Source organism: Artemia sp. Qi Xiang Cuo, chromosome 19 (assembly GCF_049724085.1).
Source record: "Artemia sp. Qi Xiang Cuo chromosome 19, ASM4972408v1, whole genome shotgun sequence".
In the NCBI taxonomy this organism is placed as follows: domain Eukaryota; kingdom Metazoa; phylum Arthropoda; class Branchiopoda; order Anostraca; family Artemiidae; genus Artemia; species Artemia sp. Qi Xiang Cuo.
The window spans coordinates 32,504,569-32,526,366 of record NC_142812.1 but is presented as its reverse complement, the minus strand read 5'-3'; the positions used below and the strand labels follow the sequence as shown (position 1 = coordinate 32,526,366).

Here is a 21,798-nt window from a genome sequence, read left to right as displayed (position 1 = left end):
CAAGAAAATAAATTGCCATGTCATTCATGATATTTGGCTTTCTTTATCGATAGATGTGACTATGATGTGGCACGGGCATTAATATTTCGCTAAGGAAACAGAGATCTGGGGGTAGATACCCAGCTGATAAGATACTACTGATGAAAAGGTAGCATGCTGGTAACAGGTAGCTGGTAATGCTGGTAACAGGTAGATTGCGCCGATACCAAGTGAATCGGCGTGTTTTGCGTGCGCAATCCTGTAATGGAGAGTTATTGTGATATTTAAAGGAGAAATTCTTTTTCTATACTTTTATTTCAATTGAAAAATTAATCAGAAACATTTCTTTCAGAAAATGAAACAACTTATCTTTCCCCATTCCATGACATTCCTCTATTTGCCAACGAGTCAAAAAAGACTTATAATATGGTTGTAGAAGTGCCTAGATGGACTAACGCAAAAATGGAGGTAAACTAATCATTTTCTTTTTCTTCCATATTATTTCAATCTATCACTTTTTTTTGTTTAAATCATATTCAAAAGAATGAATTAGTCATTGTACTAAATTATAAGCACTGACTATTGTCGTTATTGCTATAAAAGTTATTTTAATTTTGCTTTTATTGTTAAGTGTTTGCCCATTTGTTTTATTTATTTATTTTATTTGGAAGGATGCATTATTTGAGGTTCAGCTGTAAACGTGCAAAGCTACATTGAAAAGATTTCTAAAGAACGTTTGATAAAATTCGAAGATGTTGAATGAATTTTATACGTAACTCAGGAATTGGTGCCTGTGGTAATAATCTGTCAAATTTAATCAGCAGAACAGTGATTGGTAAACAGCTAAAAAGAAAAAAAAAGGATTTACTCCTCGAACGTAAATATTTTATGTTAAAAATTTTTATTTTTGTTAGTTTTTGTCGTCTTTTGGTTTCTACAGGCTTATGTTGTTTAAAATTGTTTTGCTAGTGCTAGTGAAAGACACCTTTTAATGACAACGGTGTTCTTGTGACTATTCGCTCACTCCTGAAATCGAATCTTCCATAATTCTAGCCATTGGTAAATCCGTGCCTTCAATTTTTTTCAGGCTAGGTGTTGGAGCTTCAATTGTGTGGCTAAAGACAGAAGTACTGTTTTTTACAAATTGTGACGAAAATCTTCGTGAAGTTCTCGAAGAGTTGAATATCTGTCCCCAGAGGAAAATTAAAATAACTCAAGTCAATTTCTGTATGGGAGTAGTATTAAAATATATAGAGTAATATTAATGTTTAACTGTATAGAATACTACATTTTATGAAGTTTTAACTACCCCACTGAGAGAGGAAGGGAGAGAGAAATAACATCATGGTTTTTATTATAAGTTTTGTAATTTTATAGGATAAAAACAATAATTTGGATTATATTTTTCATCTAAAATTATCAGTAGCCAGACTTTAAGATTTTGAAATACCCGCGTAAAGATATAGCACACCTTCATGTCGGTTTCGAACTTATTGGCACCACTGATTATGATGACGTATACGAGAATGTTAAATGAGTCAAATAGAGAAATATGTCTAATGTCAGCAATGAAAATAAAGCATGTGTATAAAAAATCCTCACTTTCCTCGGGAAGAAGATTATACATGTCTATAAAGCTCAATTTACACGCATGCGTAGCTAAACATTAATTTGTAGCTACCAACATTTTTGAACAATCAGTGTTTTTTGTTTGTTTTATAAGTAGTACTAGTTTGTGTTTAAAATGATGAAAATTATAAAATCTGGTGAATTATAGCACTTTATAGAAAAATAAATTACGCTGTGAAGATGGAGAAAAACTGAGATAGGCTCAAAGACAAGACAAAATGTGTTTTTACGAACCACAAAAAACCAAATAGGTCCATAACAGCAGCATTATCAAAAGGTTAACAAGAGGGGGAGATAGTCTTCAAGTTTATAATTGTGTCACTATAGGAGCTTTATCTCCGAAGACGGATTTTATCCCTTTTGTAAAATGGGAAAGGCATCTTCTTGAATGGGCTCTAGAGAGGGTTCACGATGTTTTTGTGGCTATATAATATAAGTTTGATTAAGGAAAAAAATGTTAAGATTGCAGGTTTCAAAACTTTAATCAATGATATCTTCCAAAGTACTCATTTGCACGAAATACTTTGTAAGAATTTCTCATTATTGTATCTAAGATTTATTTACTAGGGCCTGAAACTTTTCTTGGTATAAATTTGGAGTTGTTTTTGTTTATATGAATTGATTCATGTTAAACAACAAGTACCAGGTGAAAACAATATTGTAAACGAGGTAAGCAAAGAATTTGGAAAGAGGTAGTTGGTGTTGGGAGCTGGTTGGTTTGAGTAGCTTGGCTTAGATGTGAGTACAAATGAATTGTTCCCTTTCAATATCATAATGTAAACTTATTAGTTTCTACAACGTGACATTGAGTCTTGCTGTAAACTGATGAAAATTTGTTTTGCTCACATATTAGTTATTAGATGGTTTGTTTTTAATATCTTTAATATTCTTATTTCAGTCCGTAGATTACGCAAAGATTGTAAAAGTATTAGGTACAAGTTATTTCTAGCACTTCTTCCTATTATATATATATATATATATATATATATATATATATATATATATATATATATATATATATATATATATACTTATTAACCGGCAGAGTTTGATGTCTACACGCTACTCTGACGGTAATTAACTCTCCAGACTATGTTTAAACCGGTTACAACTAAGATCTTTTCCCCAAAACTGAACCAAATTCTGTCCAAATATTTTGTCCTGATTTCTTTGTTTCCTGAACCTAAAATTTGCATAGGCTGACCGATCCGTAACTAACTTCGACATAAACAGGGATTATTTTTTTGTGCAACTACTATTTAGTTATGAACTAGAGCGATCAAACGGCCGTTTTGAGGAATATCCAAATTTTATACCTTAAATAGGCATTTAGTATTTCTCTTTAGATCTGCAAAGAAGAGCCACTAAATCCTATTAAGCAAGATATCAAAAAAGGAAACCTCAGATTCGTTGCTAACTGTTTTCCTCATCATGGATATATATGGAACTATGGCGCAATGCCCCAGGTAATCTCAGTTTTTCCCTATTTTTAGCAAAATTAATTATTAAGAACATGTGTTTAATTATGTCTAGGTCTAAAACAAAAGATATACTAAGATGATTAAGACGCGCCTTACGAATGAAGGATGATAATCTAAACACAAAAGTGCTAATAATTGCTATAGTTCAGTTAGGCTAATTTGTCTTTTTAATATCCAAGCGAAAAATAATTATAAAGGATAATACATCTTCTGCAATGTTTAGCTAACAATTAATGTGAATAAACCGGGCTTTTTGAGTAATCAACATGGTAATGAAAACATCTATTGGATCTAATCAAGATACGTTCTATTAGCGCTTTTCAGTCGTTTCTAAGGGACGAATAGCTTTTCTGCAAAGGTCTAAAATCAACTGATTTCTTGTTGCCTTATTAAGCTTAAAAATTACATTTCAAGAAACTAAAGCTGTAATTACGATAGTAATAAAAAATGTAATTACTATAGGAATTTCTTTCCCTGGTAATACTAATTATTATCGTGATTATTGCTGTTGTTGTTGTTCATGTTTTGACAAATAAAAGCCTCAGTGCTTGAAGTACATATAGCTGTAAGCAAAAGTAAAACTTATATTTGAGCCTTCTAGAAGTTTAAAAAGGGGGAGGGGTATCCCTACCCTTATTTGTGGTATCTTATATTTTTAAACCTTGCTTTTCCTTGGGACGTTGTTGATTTTATGATAAACCAAAAAAAATTGTTCCAACTATAAATCATTTTCAGTAAACCGCAAAAAACGCACTTTGGCCGTTAGAGAGTACAGGGGGAGGTAGCCCCACTCGAATTTGTGACAATTTCTGCTCACTTTAGGTTTGAATTGGTTCTTATTTTTTATTTTTGTTCGTTTTAGGATTCATCTATTCATTCATATGGTGTTATGTTTGTGTTTGATGTGATTATTCTTTTTAGTTACTGTTCGTTTTGGGTTTTATGTATTCATTCGTGTTAGTTTCCGTTCGTTGTCCGAATTGTTGTAGGACTTTTTTCCTTGTTTTAGGTTTTGAAATTTCTCTTTCCTTTATTGCAAAACTTTTTTGGAAAACTTTTTTCAATCAGTCATGTATAAGTAGAAAACCAGTAGGAAAATAAATAATATTGTTACCTCAATCCTGTTTAATGAATTCACATTGTTTTAAAATGTGATTAGGAATTTTGGTATTGTTTGCAGCATTTGATTTTTGGGTCTGTAAGGGTTCGGGGCTTTCAACGTAACGCCCTCTAAAAAATGAAAAGTAGAAGAAAAACAGAGGCCGTCGATTTTTGAATTAAAATGAAGTTGTCGTCAATCTACTCTAATTCAACCCCGAAATCTCGATCATCCCGAAAGTTCTATGACTATCTACCTTAGTTCTGCCCCAAAGTGGATGGATGGATGATAAAAACGATGTCATTTTCACTTGTTGTCATTATCAACAAGTGCAAATGACAGTTTTTATACATTCCTGAAAGACTAATTGGAGAAAAAGCCAAGACAGATAGCCTGAGTGAGAGGCACAGCTGGCATAAGCCTTCTTCAGGAATGTATAAAATGAACTAGTTTTGGACTTAATGCTTCTTTGAAGAATTTCTTTCCCCAATTTTGTCTAGTTTTCCAGATTTTGCTTGTCATAGCTAACATTTGGAGGGGTCACTTTTGAAGTAAAATGATTCCAAAGAATAGTGTCTTTTCAGGAAAGACTTCCCCATTGAAGTGAAAAAAATCACACCTACTACTGTGTTAAATGACTACTAACTTAATGTTAAAGGCATTTATTATTGTTTGATGACTTTTCACTTTAAAATGAAAACAATTATTCAATATTAAAGTTGCTGCTATGAGAGAAAGCAAGTTAGGCCTATAGCCATGCATTGATTGTGGAAACATCTTTATCATTGCACTAATTGGTACGAGTTTTAGTTAATTGTGTATCTTTACTTTAAAATTGTTAGGAGGGGACTTGGTCCGCATTAATACTCACCCCTTCATTTAAATATTTAAAAAACAGGACATAGCTCATTTGCAAACTTTTCATAAGCTAATTGTCCCTCTAAAAATCTGCATTAGTGATTGCATATGAATTTGAAGCAGAATTGGGTTCCTTTCGCTCTTTAATGCTATACTGTGTTTGCTTTTTTTTCAACCTCTTTCTTCATTGCACTTTTTTCTGCTCTTTGTATCAATTAAAGAGAGTTTTATTTAGTTTTTTTTATCTGGTATCAATTCACGATTGGTGTTTTAAACAATGATAAACAATAAATGTATTTTATAGTATTCTAGGTTCTTAGCTTGCGGTTTCGTACTTGTGCATGGAACGGAGTTACGGAAGGAGGGGGGCCTTCCTAATTAGAATGCTATTGATGGATTGCCCTAGAAAGTTGATGCTCCCGCATTTGATTTTAGTTAAGCCAGTTTTTGGAATTACCCATGTACGAGGTATTAAAAGGAATAACATACAGCTAAAGCTTGCATATTATAAATTGGCTTGGTTTGCAAAGGAAAAGACATCAGTATGGTAATAATAAAAAATCCTAGAATTTTTTAATACTCACCTTGATTTTCCATCGAATCGATTTTTGGAATTTGAAAGTGTATGGGTTCAAAGTAAATTCGAGCTAAACCATAGATCAGAATCTGCTATCTACCAGAATAATAAAAGCAGGACACTGAAAGAAAAATACTTTTACACTAGGCTGTATCGGGTTGAGGGATGGGCTCACTAAGTTTAAGCCCTTATCACTAAAATGAACAGTAGAACTCTTAAAATGTGCATTTTTTTGTGGCTGTAGAAGGACTTAAAAGACCATTGCGATATATGACCATTCTTTCGAATAATATCCTGGGCATGCCACTGTCTTTATCTTTTGGAGCATGAGTAAGCACAGTTTAGTGGCAGTAATCCCGACATGGTTAGCTAACAATAACGAATTTGAGTTGTTATTACTTTTTTTATAGAAGAGTTCTTATCTGTATATAGGCTATGTATTATTTTTAGACATGGGAGAATCCGAAGGAGGTTGATGAAAGAACTGGATGTAAAGGGGATAATGATCCTATTGATGTGTGTGAAATTGGACACCGTGTGGCAAAGCGTGGCCAAGTCATTGAGGTCAAGGTCCTTGGATGTTTTGCTTTAATTGACGAAGGTTTGTAGCTTTGACAAAACTTAGAAAGAATACTGTTTAAGATTGACAGAACAATTGTTGTCGGTGGTTATAATATTTTGTCACCAGCACAAGATACTGTTGGGGTTATAGTTGGTTTGATCGCTCTAACTATAAGAAATGAATTTGTGGGAAAAAATGGTAATTATTTCATTTATCAATATAAAACTTGGGTGTTTAAGAATATTTTACAAAAAATCTTCAAGACGGCTGTTCATTGTATAGCTGAAATGTCCCTCGTTATTGAAGAAGGTAACGAAGAAGATATTTTGTATTTTACGAGCTATATTTGTTCCTTTCAATCATGTCTTGTCAGTCAAGGAAACTTAAGTTGTTATTGAAAAATAAATCTGTGGGAAAGGGTTTCTTCCCGAGGAAGAATCATTTGGAAATTTTATACTTGGTTTGATATTAGTTTCTCGAGGCACACTCCAAAATTTAGTGACAGCCAAGGAATCCTTCTTTACGCTTAATTAATAGAAAAAACTGAAGTTTTTTCTAATGGAAGTAAAGAGCGAAGTTGCAATTTACAATGAGCAAATATTAATGCTTCGTAGCATATGCACTATATTTGTGTAAAAATCGCTCAAATAAACCAACTCAGGATATCTACTTATATTTCTGGAATTTTGAGAGATTAGCGCTTTACTTAAAACACGAAACATTATGCGGTTTTTGTAGATTAGAAACGTAAATGTTTTTATGTCGTTTACAGTAGAAGATTAAAGTATTTTAGGATTCATTATATGACTCGTATTCGCTTAATAAGGTACGACATGTAGATTATCATTTTGTAGACGAATGTAGATTATCATTTTGAAAATTGAAGCGAATATATCTGAATAGTGTTAAAATTAAAGACAAACCTAACAAATTTGCATCATAGCTTGAAATTCTCCGTGCTGTAGGCAGAAAAAAAAACAGAATTTTGGAGTTTATATTTTGGTTTAATTGTTCTTGATTCCAAATGATTCCTCAGTTTAGATTGTTTGTATTGAGTGAGTCGTAACTTACACAATCGTATATATTTTTAAAATTTTGGAAAAATTGGCAATCCAGTTCTTAATGAAAAAGACCTTTATATACTATTACGCAGTTTTTTGTAGCAGCGGGTGCCAAATAAAAAAAAAAAAAAAAACATGGGTGAAAAACTAGCAAATTATAAGCTAAAACAAATGGAACCAAGCAGTGGAAGAACGTTTATATTTCCTTTGTAAGTGCAGTTGTCCTTGGGGGTCAACATAGTTGATTTTTGAAGTTTTACGGATGAAAATCATTGTCAAATTTAACCAATTAGTTTGCTTATTAATTTTCATGGTTCAATTGTGTACCACTGACAAATATGTGATGCTGCCCTGTAAAATTCATAATTTTGGAACAACCAAAAGAAACGTCTTAGAAAATTAGGAGTTTTAGGTATTAATTTAGCTTTAGTAGGTCCAAAGAGGCAGAAAATAATATCATATGCTATTCATTGACAATACGGCTGATAAAACCAAAGAGTTGCCTTATATACCAGTCTTTCATTTTGAATTGTCTTAACGGCTTTTTCAGTCACGAAAATGAATTTCTGTATTGTTTCCTTGATTTTTTTAGTATGAAATATGATTTTTTCTAGTATGAAATATTTCATGCTAGAAGTTATCGATATCATAGCCGGTGAAAGATTATTGAGAGCCTTATAGATTGTGAGCTGCTTTCATTCTTTCAAAAAACGCGTTAGTGCAATTCTTTAAAGATTCTTCAAACATATAGGAACGTCACGAGTCGGTTTATTTGAGCTAATTTTATAGATATATGTCGAATATGCTACGAAGCAATATTTTTTTTTTCGTTTTAAGTTTCAACTTCGCTCTTTGCTTCCATCGGATTTTTTTTTTTTTTATTATTTTTTTAATCTTTCTGGGTTTTTTTTATATACAAATTAAGTATGACAAAAATACCTTCAACACTTAGGCGAAGTTATAAAAAGAGAATGTCAGTTTTTGTTAAGATTAGGCGCTGAATGCAGGTTTTAGGTTCCACCTCTCAATCTTTCCCGCAAAATATGCGCAACTTTGTCATAATATTAAGGAGCTATCTAGCTTTATCCTTTATATACCTATCGTATTCTCTGATTTGGTTACCTATTATATCCTCTGATTTCGTTACCTAAGGCCAGTGTGATAAAAATGAACTCTGCTAAATGTAAACCCTCATAAGGGTCTATAGTTGGCGCAAAATTAAAATCTAAAAATTCACCAAAAAAAAGAAAAAAAAAACATGGAAAAACATGGATATGTCTGATTCAAATTCAAGTCAAGTCAGGTTAGTGCATTATTTCAGCACTATATTTAACTGTGCAGAAATAATGCATTAACTTATGTTCAATTTCAAACGATCCTATCTTATCCCTGAAGTAGAGACGTCATTTGAGGACGGACTAGAGAAGCGATGACTCCTTGGCTTTCAAGAAGTGGTGAGATAGCACTGGAAAGATACTAGAACAATTTCAGGAGATAGTATTCCTCATTGGTGCACGGTACGACTATTAGGCGGAGGTGGGAGTGGGTCAAAAGTGGAGTGAACTGTATTTTTTAAGGCACTGTTTTTTTAATTTTTGTAGGGGGGGGGGATCTTTGGATCGCTTTCAGGGGAACTGCTCTTCCTCCTCTTTGTGTAGGTGTGGTATGCGTCTTTGTCCCCTAGGTTTTGTGAAACTGTGTCCATTTTTTTAAACCCAATCATTATTGTAAGATAAAAGATATCAGAAACAATCCATTGTTGCGTTCAACTATCGTGCATTGGATATGAGATTCACCTGCACCGTTACATGGAACCAAAGAATTGGTTAATAGAAAAAACTTTTTAAAGTCTTGTCAATATTTTTTTTCGTTTAAGTTTCTTTTGTGAAATTTTGCTGTTTTGAGTTTTGAAAATTGGTTATTTAGGAGACTTTTTCCTATGTAGATTTTTTTTCGGTGTCTAGTTAAAAACACTGTGAGACAATTATCTAATGCCCATAGTTTTTACATAAAAGACTTTTTATTTTCCTTTATCTGCTGCCAACAAAAAAGGTTATTGCGCCAAGAATGTGAGCACTAGAAAAATTCCGATTATTTTTTGGACTAAGCATTTAAAATTGGAGGAATAAATGCTTTCACAAATAGCAATTTATTTTCCAGCATTGATTTTACAATATTGAAAATAAGGTAATTTTGTTGTCAGGGGACAACTCCCTGATCTTGGCTTGTTAGATATCGCGTGTAAGTCCCTTAATTTGCTAAGCCATTAGGCTTGTTGATTTTTACATTCGTGTATAGGAGAATATCTGATTTCTAAATTAATTATTTGTTTTGTCTTTTCTCCAGGGGAAACGGACTGGAAAATTATTGCCATTGATGTCAATGATCCCCTAGCTGAAAAATTGAATGGTAAGTCGTTCTTTTCTATAGATGTAAGCTTTTTTGAAAATACTTTGTCTCCTATCTACCTAAAACAAAAATCTTTCCCATTTCAGCCCTTATGGAACTTACAATCTATTAACTGATAAGTAACAAGTTATTTCGAATGACACGATGTGTTGTCGGAATATCGAATACAGCATTGAGACATAGACGATATCTCTGGGACAGCTTGGGGGATCTAGGTGAAACTTTCAGAGAGTGTCACGTGGGAGGCAAGTGGACCTCAACTTTGACTCAAGGGAGAGTTATAAAGCTTATCTAATTAGTATATCGATCTAAGAAACTATGTTGTTATTTTATCATCAAAGATATTTTTGACTTTTAATTGTTGGTTGTTCTCCTTTTTTTGTCAGGTAGAATGAATTCCCTTAATGACACTCAATAGCTCTATGGAATTCCATCCCAGCATGTTTCCTCGCTTAAAATCTCACTCAGAATCTTCCTATCCTCCTTAGAATTATTTTAAACTACCTTTTCTAAGTTATTGCACTGTGAATATTAAAAAAAGATGGCTCTAGCTAATTGTATGCTTCGAAAGACTGGAGTCCAGAGTCAAACATGTCTGGAGTCAAAGGATAAAGATCCTCTAGAGTCATTAATGGCGTATAGGGCGTCGAATTAACGTTTCAGTTGCTGGGTCTTTTTAGAAGGACAAGTAGCAAGGTGGTCTGGATTGAAAGGACATAAAATCTAGTATGTGTTTTTTGTTGGGGGGGGGGGGAATAAAAAGTGTCCACGTTAGTTCATTATGTTCACATTCTCATAGGTTAAGTAGAAAAAAATGGTGCCACAATTGGGTAAATTTAGTCGTTTAAGAGTTTAAAATTTACGTTTTTCATCCTCAATTTCCCCTCTAATAGGGGAGAAATTAACCGAAACGAGAACTGAATAATAATGTCATGAACATGTGCGGCTGCTCATTGATACCCTCTATTCAGGGTTTTTTTCCCTATAAGGGTGTCAATGAAATTAATCAATCGTGCGCAATGTGTATTTAGCGCCTTTTTTTCTTTTGTTTTATCGCAGTATATTCTTTTTTGAAAGGATTTGAGTTCAAGAAAGGTAGGTAGAAGGGTGCAAAATATTGTCGTTTCGAATGCCTTGTGAAAAATCAAATAGTTGATCACCATCGTGGAAAACGTGTCCTATAAAAAAAGTGAAGCTTGGATTAATAATTTATTTAGATAAGATACAAATTTGTTTTAGATAGAGTGTTCCTTAAAAAAGGTGGAACTTAATTAAATACAAACAAATAGCATGGTTTTGAAAACAAAACAGGTGCATATATGTTAGACAGATAAAGAAAGAGGGATACAGAGCGAATGACGAAGGACCATATAGTGGACCGGAGACTTCAGATGCTAAGAGAAGGACACATCGATGTATTATGCAACTATGCTATGAATATGCCTTTAGACATTTCTTTTCCAAGGCCAAAATGAAAAAAAAGGATATAAATCTGTTGTCAAAGATTTTCCACACGGAAATTAAGCCTTGACCTAGGCGAAAGCCCTACCAAGTGGTTCGAGTTTATTAAACACAAATTTGACTCTAATTTTTCCAAGGTAATTTTTGTATTTGACTTAAGAAACTGGTTACTAATATCTACAAATTAAAAATTAGTTGATCAAATTGGAATATACATAGTGCGTAAGTTTGTTTTTTCTTTCTCTTTTTAAAGTAAAATTTAAAGTATAGTAATTTTTTTCAGATATTGATGATGTTGAGAAGCATATGCCAGGTTTTTTAAAAGCCACCGTTGAATGGTTTAGGGTATATAAGATTCCGGATGGGAAACCTGCAAATCAGTTTGCTTTTGACGCCGAAGCAAAGAACAAAGATTTTGCTCACGAAGTCATTCACGAGACTCATATTTTTTGGAAACAGCTTATTCATAATCAGGCCCAATGCCCTAATTTGGAACGGTGAGTTTTTTTATGTCAAGTAACAGGAAATATCACTATGAGTTTTGCCACCCTTAATCAAAATGTAAACTGTAGAGTCTAAGACGGGAGGGGGAGGGTATTGACTTAATAGTTTTACAAGATTGAAGGTTCAAATTTTTTGGATTTTTGCGAAAATTTTGTAGTAGTCAATTTGTATTTTAAACATCGTTCGGGACAAAGTAATTTCTATTTTCTTTTTCAGTGACTAGACTTTATTCTACTTTTGATTGGAGAAAAATAGCGTTTAACCCATTTTGGATGTCACGAGTCAATACGACCCCATTTGCTTTGGAATAATTAACATATAAAGATTTTTTGGCACATTAGGGTACACTTTGTCATGGACCTGTGGTTTTAACTTTCAAGTCGTCAGGGGAAAAAGTTATTTTGCCCTTTTCAGGGCCTCATTTGGAGACGGACCATTATTTTTTGGGGGGGGGATCTATTAAGTACTTTTGGAGCCTCTAGCTACCAAGATCGGTAAATGTGGGCACCGCACTTCAACATATATTAAGAATTCACCTAAAACTCTGTCCATTTGAATGCCAAAACGTCCTTAGCCTTTGATTTCCGGTCTCATATGGGCAAAACAAAACCGGGTGAAGAAATAACCTGCAGCAGTATAGAGAAAACAAACTCAATTTTAATTACCAGATTATAACACAAACTCAACTTGAACAGACTATGAACTGAACTCAAAACACCAAAGTGAAAAAAAGGTACATTCGCCTCTTTACGTGGACCAGGAGATACGGACCAATCAGCGAAAAAATGAATAGCTGGTGTGTTCGCCATAAGAGGTGGTTTCGGTTTGCCTCTGCTTTAGCTCTTCTACAACACGGTTGGTTATGTTTTCGGTAGCACTCCTTCTCCCAAGGAGCACTGCTGCATTCCTTTACTTATTTTTTAATGATATTATGTAACCCAGATAAGGCTTTTCACCCGGTGATATGAGAGAAACGTGATCTCCAAGACCCGTTGAAGGTGTTTCAAAACTGCCCTCAGGAGGGTTCACCCGCCATCTAATTTCAACTCTTCTAAATACGAGGTTTGGCTATAAAATAAGAGAGTCTGATGCTTCTGGAAAGAAATACGCACTCGCCAAAAAAGAACGACCGAAAGTTGTGTAGCGTGAAGCCTTTTCGCTCAAATGAAACACCTCCCAAGTCTGTAAACAAATAAATCTGCCCCTCGCCTTCCTTTGGTTAAGAGCTGATGTTTTGTTTTACCGGAAAAATGATAAATGTAATAATAGACCAACGAATGGTGGTGAAATTTCATATGACGTTTTAAAGGACGCCACAAACGTCACACGACGTTTTATTTCAAAGAGTTATAACATATGACGAATCTTGGTTTTTCACTTATGATCCTGAAATTAAGCGCCAGTCCATGTACTAAAAAGACCCATCTTCACCGAGAGCTGCAAAGGCTCAAATGAGCAAATCGAGGTTCAAAGCGATGATGGTTGTTTTTAGTCATGCGATTGTGTACCTTCACTGGGTTCCAGAAGGTCAAACTTTTAACCAACATTACTTCCTTAAGCTTCAACTCCGTGAAAGAATAAGAAAGAAACGACCCGAATTGTGGCTCCGTCAAGACAATGTGCTGGCCCAAATATCTTCTAGTTTTGTCCAGTACTTCACTGATGATATTTTTTTTTTTATTAAACATGGCTATTGTATCTCGGGTTTACTTGGCAATGGCCTTGACCAATATACAGCTATCTATCAAGAGAAAACAAATATTAGCTAAAGAAGATTATTTGCTCTACTAATATCTACAAATTAAATCTTTAATGTACGGCCTCCTTAAAATATGTGCTATTAAAGACTGGACATGCCATCGGTATTCTCTCGGCTGTGCCTGGTCTCGTTTTCATTTTGAAATAGTATTCTTGGAGGCTTAATGCCTGCCATGCAAAACGTCTGTTATCTGGTTTCATGACATTTAACCATCTTAATGAGTTATGGTCCGTTATAATTTTTAATGTGCACCTATAAATATAATAATCAACTTTTCGAACTGCATACACAATTGCCAATTACTCTTTTTAACGATACTATGATTTTGTCCTGTGTCCGGTAATTCTCTAGAAATCTAAACTGAAGAATAGAAGTTCGAAACCGACAAGAAAAATGTTTGCGCTTTTTTTAGCTGTATTTTCGGGGGAATCGTGCCCCAAAGTAAAACTGTTTTGGTTACAGACATGCTCGTTTTAGTTTCAAGTTGTTTTAGAAAAATATTTCTACCCTTTTTTATTTGTTTTGTGCATTAGGGTCCTATTGGCCTAGAAACTTACAGGTGGAAACTATTAAAAAAATTATTTTTTGGCCTTTGTTCGGTCATATTTTCAGGGAGAATAATTTTTTTTCATTTCTCTTTCTATGTTAGAATCTTTTTATCCCAATAACTATAGGTTCGGCAAGATCGGGAAAAAAGGTTTGTGGCTCTTTTTCTTATGCCTGCACCCCCGAAAAATTCGCTGTGTGCATTACATTCTTCTTGGCCCAAGGACACTACGGTTGTAAGTTTCAAACTGATCAAAGATGAAAGTATTTTGGCTTATTATCTTCGTTACCAACGTTATCATTTTCTTTGTCGCCACCTTTGCTATCGTTGTCATGTTAAACGTCTCCGACGATGTTGCCGGAATCATTATGGCGACCATTATCATCAACATATAATGCCTTCAAAATACATCTTCAAAGGGTGGCTAATCTATAGTTTCATCCTCCCTCCATCTGTCAGGACGAAAGATATTTTATGACTTGTTGTTTCCATGGTGATTAATTCACCATGGAGACAAAAAATTTGATCTTATTATGATTTGTTTGACAATTGGGTTTGTTATGGACTCCGTTTTACTGGGTAGAGTTTTGTAATAGTCGAGTTTTGCTGGAATAAAATTTGCATGGTTTGGATTTACTGGGTTGGAAACCACAAGGAAATATCCATCGTTAGGATATTTATTAGAAAAATTCTGAATTCGTTAAGAAAAAATTGTGTAGGTAAATATTTCTGTTCTCTGTCATGTTCAAACACTTCTAAGTTTTCATTTGGTGTCACCAAAATTTAAATTTCAGGACCATCCTTGGGTCCCTTATGGAAAAATGTTGGAATAGAGTATTGTTCCTGGGGAGGTCCGAAATTCAATTTTGTGCCACATTTTTTTCTGGGAAGGGGGAGGTGCCTCGGACTAATCTGAGAGGGACCTCCTCTCTTGTGCAGGTATGTTTTAAGTTGTTTGAATCTTCATCTTCAGAATGGCAATTATAAAAAAAATGAAAGAAAAATCTCATAATTCCCTTGGGTTTACTCTTCTCAACTTATATCAGAAATCCATCGTATTTCTCAGAGTTAGGTGGTCTTTATAATTGTTATAAGCGCGGTAAAATCATAATCAAAAGTAAGGCATTAAATTTTAGTCACTTAACAGGGGGAATGCATATTTAGAAATACTTTTCTCGAATTAATTCATTAGTTGAATAGCCATGACTAATGGTCATATAAAGTGAGTCATGCATAAATTATGTTTTGTTTTTATTGTCTTTTCTTCAGTCAATATTTAATATTCATCGCGTTATTTATTTTTGTATACTACACGATTCTTTCCAGGACATGTGTCAACGTAGAAACTAGTCAATTCAAGGTCGATGGAGTCAAAGTAGCTGAGATCGTATCTACATTGCCGACAAAGCAGGCACCTGCTCTCCTTTCACCTGAAGGTAAAATGGGTATTAATAAATGAAATTCTAAATTTCAACGGAATTACCAAAAAATATTCTGGCTGTTGGATGCTGAATCATTAAAAAAAAAAGACTTAACCTTGTTTATGGTGAAATGTATTCATGTGCATTGTTCACCGTCAACCACAAGAAATTGCATAAAATCCTGGAAATTTTTTTCAGCCTTAGTCTGGCCTTTAAATTTGATCCAACTTTTTTTTACATACTTCTCAGCGGAAAAAAAAGGAGAATTATAGCCACTATTAAAAGAAGTGAATTTAAATTTGTTAAAAGAAAAAAGGAGTTTTACGTTCCAAGATTGTGATGTAATCAGTTATTAGACAGTACACAAGCTTATCTAGCTAGAATCGTAGAAAATGACAAACGGACTAGATTTCTTTTTTTATTGGAATTATAAGATGTTCAACTGTTATTTTGTTGGATTGTTTATGAACTAAAATATTTACTTAAAAATGTTCGAAGTACAAGGAATAATAAACATTGGTTTTTTGTTCTGGTAAAAAACTAAGAAATTGAATTTCAGATTTTTGAAGCTCAAAAAGCCAGTTGCATTACAATTTAGGACTCTTTTCTTAAACACGAATAAAACTGTAATTTCAAGCTGCAGTATACCTAGCGAGGAGGAGGGTCTTTTTGACTATTCCTGGCGGGAGGGGGCTCTTAACAGTACTTGTTTTTCTTTTTTTCGTGATGTATTTAAAACCACTGTTCTTTCTCATCTTTTTTCCTACAATGTAATTTGATGATAGTCAAAACATGAATACATGAATTACACTTTATATATATATATATATATATATATATATATATATATATATATATATATATATATATATATATATATATATATATATATATTTATATATTTATATATATATATATATATATATATATATATATATATATATATATATATATATATATATATATATATATATATATATATTTATATATAGTTTTATATAGTTTTATGGTTTTGTCATACTCAACGCGCAACTACTGATTAGGGTTACACCCTATATATTTTGTCCCTACATCGGACCTCTTTATCTACCATTATTTTCTTTTTAAGGAGAGGGGGCGAACAGCAGGCCTGTTAGGGACCTCACAACTCGTCTCGATGGCTCTAAGCTGTACTTATGTTTGTACAGACCAATTTCTCAATCCGCAATCCTTCTAAATATTGCAATCTGCTTAAGACGACATGCTTGCCCTTTTGCAAAAAGTTTCTTACCTAAATAGATAACCGCTTTATCGACTGTACATCTTTACATTTTTTATGCACTGAACATACTCAACCGAGAATTAATCGAAATTGTCACCTGACATTACATTTCTGTTTTTTTTTCTTTCTTTTTTTTTGCTTTTTTATTGCCTGTCTTCATTACTATGGTTCCCATATCCCTCTGCTTAAATTTTCACTTTTTAACTTGACCATGCAAAAAAGTGATTTTCCTTTGTATTCAAGCCAGAGAACTAAGTTTCTGGAAGACGTTTCCTGTCATGACAATTCCAGTTATATACTTTTTGTTTCGGTCGGACGCGATTTTTTTAAAGGAATTTCAGGCTATTCTTCGAAATTCTCTTGATTTTTTTTAAAATATTGTTTTACTACTAAGTGTAATTTAGATAATAGTTACCATTCCTGAATCACCTAGAAGTGACATTTTTTTCTCACTTACCAGTTTCTTTAAACGCATTTTTTAGTTTTGAGTACTATGGGCCATGGTTCCTCCTTTACTAGGCTGCAGCTGTCGCTGGAACAATGATCATCGAGGTACTAATTGCCGCCAAAGAATGTTTGGACCGAGCTTTAGTTGTAATATTTGAAAAAAACTACGTTTTCGAAAGAGTTAAAGAGGCTGAGTCACAAGTTCGAACCTTAAAACGTACAGGGATTAGGAGGTACAGTTGGGGGGCTGCCGCCCCCCCAAACTCCCTGCTTTTGCAGCCTCTTTTGTTAATATTTTTATTTTGGGGGTCTGCCCCCCACCGAAACCCCCACTTTTTCCCTTGCAAAGAAATGCTTTGCAACACGAACGAAGTCTACTTGAATTTTTTACCGTAAGAACATCCTAATGCATCTCTTTGATCAGAAACAGCACTGAGCCTGGTTGCTGGATTTTGTACAGGAGATTTTTCCCTCACCGATAACAAGCTATAATGTGATGAACTTAACAATTTTGAACAGAAAAAACAGGGAACAGAAGAAGGGCTCAGCATAAACAAGCAGTTTAGGTTCAGGTTCATCTATTTTTCCATCATGCATAATCACACTGAATACATAACTATACCTGGCACAGAGACAAGTTTGTAGTTATAACTGTAACAGACTGAGTTGTCATTGCCAAATTCTCTGAAGATTTAAAAAAAATGCCATTGAAACAGTTTCATTCGTGTTGGTACGACCAACTGATTGCAGGCTACAGTACTTAAAAAATCTTAACAAAAGAGGCTGCGAAAGCGGGGAGTTTGGGGGGGGGCGGCAGCCCCCAACTGTACCTCCTAATCTCCGTACGTTTTAAGGTTCGAACTTGTGACTCAGCCTCTTTAACTCTTTAGAAAACGTAGTTTTTTCAAATAATTCCTGCACGTTTTCGTACAGTTTATTACTTATTATTGCTTGACTAAATGTTAGCTGATCGTGTCAGGAGTTAAAGTTGGGGGGCTGCCGCCCCCAAACCCCCGCTTTTGAAGATTCTTGTGTTAAGGCTTTTAATTCCTGAATACTCAAATCAAATGCACAGTAAGATTTTCTTTTTTCAACTTTTGTTCGAGCATGCGGGTATACGGCATGTTATCAAAAGCAGTGGAGACTTACCTGTAAGCTGAAGGCCGACTGTGATATTCTTCTGGAGACGCCTGTTGAGCCGAAGGATTTAATAGATTGGATTTAAAAAAGAAACTGAGTTTATGTTTTAAACTTTAAATTTAAGAGATACTACTTTAAATTCAATATATTAAAAATTTACTCGACGGGGAATCGAACCCGGGTCTTCCGCATGACAGACAGGAATAGTGACCACTGTACTATCAGATACTCTTGTTTAGTTATTTTTATTGGCTCGGCAACATAAAAAAACCAACGTTTTTTTTTTTAAAATTCTCTGCAATCTATTTTCGACGCAAGCAAATACAAAGTAAGATTTTCGTTTTTCGACAAAAAAAAACTTCTGGGAAAAAGCTGGAATTTTTGGAAGCTTGCAGTCTGTCTTGTCAGATTAAGAGGACTATTTTGATCTAATTTAATAATGAAATACTATGCTTTTAGGAATTTCAAAAATTAACATGGGCTCTTATGGGAAAACGAGGTTTTTCGTAAATTTAAATTCGGAGGATAATTTTTTCGGTCTGAAAATATCAAAAGGCCCTAGCAGGTCGAATTCCGGTTCGAATGAGTCCTCATTCACCCGGATCCATCGCCAACTGTGGCCTGTAGGCGTGGCTGATAAAAAAAAATTTGATGAACATTAAGTGGCTATATTTGGTTTTTAGAAAACAGGGAAGGAGTGAAATTTTGAGGATAAGCTCCCAGGGCCTAGGAACGCTTACCCTCTAAATTTCAACCCCATCGGACAAATTTAACGGGGGGCTCTGGTGGATGGGTCGAAACATCCGGCCCACTTTCCTCCATGACGATGAAGTCGGAGGGGGGGGGGTGAAATTTCGCATGTTGCTTAGTTTTAGCTTACGCTAAAAAATGCGATCACTGCCGTCTCTCTGCGACCGCTAGGACCGGAAATCGCTTAACATTGTGGTGGGTCGCCTCTTTAAAGAGGCACAAGTGTGCCTCCTTGATAAATGCTGGTTCACAAAGGAACAAGATTTTGCATTTAGGTCCGTGAAATTGAGACTGCCAACTGGTTTCCGTTCTGTTTCATACATAGTTCATTTAAACGCCTTTTCATTACGGTTTATTAGAGTTAACTTATCCACAGTCAGCTTTAAGATAAAAGGGAGTGTTGGTCTTACTTATGGAGTCGTAATTTCATAAATTTTTTTTCGCAATAATATGATAATGTAGAGGATGGATTGACTAATTTTTGGAAAGTAGTTTGCGAAGTTTGGTAGAAGAGAGTAAAGTTTTTGAGTATTGTATTTTATGATAGCTGTATTTACGTATACAGCTGAAATAATACCAAACAAGTGAAATACCTTGTTTGGTTTACTCACGAATAAATACTTACTTACTTACTGTATTTACGTAGTAATATATTACACACAGGAAAAATTTGTCGGTTTTTTCTTATCTGAAACCTAGTAAAAAAACAAACCATTTTTTTTTTTTAATCTATCGCTCTATACTAGGACTAGTGCTGGAAAAAGGACACACAGTTAAACAGGTTGAAATTTGACTTCCTCTTATTTTCAGGGGGTGGGGGGGGGGGTCCGATAACCTTTGTTGAAGGGTTTTCAGCTATGGCGGTTCCACCAGTTTCGATGGTTGAGATGAATATGTCTCCACTGTTTTCTTCTGAAAACTGCTGTTTTACTTTAACACTGTCAAAACGAAGTTATAAAAGGCATGGAGATAAAAGCAGTAGCTTTCGAATGGGACATAAAATAGCTCTCTCCGATGTTTCGGTGCCATGGTTACGCCAGAGAAAAAAAAAAGAAGACAAATCAGTGATTCTCAAGCTATATGTGATTTCCTTCAGCTTTTGAGACGGAAGGCTAGTTTTCGACCATGGTGACTTCTATGGTGTGCAGTGATTCCAATGGTGATTCCAAAGGGGATTCGATTCGCCCTCGTTTTCAGGGGGTTTTGAAGCTTTCTGAAATTTCCACAAGTTTGTTTTCGTCATTACTTTTTGCATTTAATTTTGACATGGATAATAGTTAGCATTTGTGAATCACTGTCTAAGGGCGATTCTTTTATATTCGAGAATCTATTTAGAAACGCGCCTTTCAATCTTTGCTTACTGTGGAATGTGGTTCGCGGTTTACTAGGTAGCCCCTATTGCTACAACCATGATTATTAAACTCCAATCTAAGTAGTGATATGGGTTGAAGACTAGGCAAAATCAAAAGCTTGGATCCTAGTGTTTGCTTACTTTTCCTTTAAGCAATTTTTTTTTTGGGGGGGGGCTGAAACTACTATAGAAATGATAAAGGTTGGGCAGCTTGGTGGCAACTGAGTTTGCTGATGTTCTACAAAAACCTTGAGAAAAAATACAAACGTACTTTTTATTTAAATTGTAACCACCTAGGTAAAGGGTATCTAATATTTTGTAAGATAATTATTGTTAATTATCTTCAATAAAAATGTCTCGAACAAACGGGAAGGGTTTTTTACTTGTCAAATAACGTGGGACAGGAAATAGCTGAATGTAATTGTATTCTATGTATGAATGTAGGAAATACCTTGGGAGCTTAAAAGTATTTTAACACAATAGTAATGTACATATAGGTTATATTTAAACTTTTTAAAACGAATATAGGCTTTACTTTTTATACATTGAAGTTTCTTGGTCGTAATTTCATTCTTTTTTTGGGCATTCAGCGTTGTAAATGACTTATTTTCGTACCATTTTTCTGAATTCATTTTTCCAATGCACTAGGTCACATTGATAATGTTTCCTTGAACACCGGGCTCTTTTGAGAATCTCTATGCTTTGTTGTAACTTTTAATTCACTGTATTTATTAGTCTTTCTTTTTTAGTTGATAAATGGCACTACGTACACCTTCAGAAATCGTGATGCAGATCATCAGTTAAATGTTTCCTTGCTGGTTTTTGAACTATGCACTCAATAAACTATTCTCAAATGCTTTTATTTTTTCTTTTTCATATCTTCAAGCAAAAAATCTCCTTGTACGGTATCCTGGAAACCAGGAGAAACATATTTTTTCATTCGCTGCAGCCAATAAGTCGTAAGGTAAAACGGATTAAAGTAAAGTAAAAAGAAAGTATGACGGTGCTAGACCCTTAAGGTCCAAACCGGCGGTGCTGATCTCCGTTTCGTGACCCTTCAGCCAGGAAGTTCAGCCAGGGAGCCAGGATGGGGCCAACCATCCTGTTAACGGATTGTTAATGGTAAAACGGATTAACAGGTTTTGAATGTTCCGGTTCAGCCTGAAAGAAGCATGGACTATGCAAGGGTTTAGAGGGTCTTAGATGGGACAGGTACTTTATCGACAAATAAACAACAGCCGAAAAATTCTCTGGTTTTCAAAAGGTTTCAGTTGATGAAATTTCAGTTTTTCTTTTTGAATTATTCTAAACTTAATGTCAAACTAAAAAGGTCACGATAAAAAAAATTCGTAAAGAGCTTTAACTAGACAGCGAAATACAATTTTGTATTCACCAGTTGATAGCAACCATGGTCTAGTGGCTTTGTGTGGAATTGACGCTCTGAATAAGCACGAGGAGCAGTTTCTTAAATGTTATTTTGTAATTGACAAATAAAAGACACG

The 21,798-nt window shown here is 34.4% G+C and overlaps 1 protein-coding gene across 1 annotated transcript; it reads left to right on the top strand.

Moving 5' to 3' along the window:
• Positions 1-321: 321 nt before the first annotated feature.
• Nurf-38 (Inorganic pyrophosphatase Nurf-38) lies at positions 322-21,152 on the top strand. The gene is made up of 7 exons (XM_089105615.1): positions 322-447; positions 2,955-3,074; positions 6,074-6,224; positions 9,593-9,655; positions 11,400-11,613; positions 15,253-15,362; positions 21,046-21,152. The coding sequence occupies exons 1-7, from the start codon at positions 406-408 to the stop codon at positions 21,081-21,083; spliced, it is 738 nt and encodes a 245-aa protein (XP_088961741.1). The 5' UTR covers positions 322-405; the 3' UTR covers positions 21,084-21,152.
• The last annotated feature ends 646 nt before the right edge of the window (positions 21,153-21,798 follow it).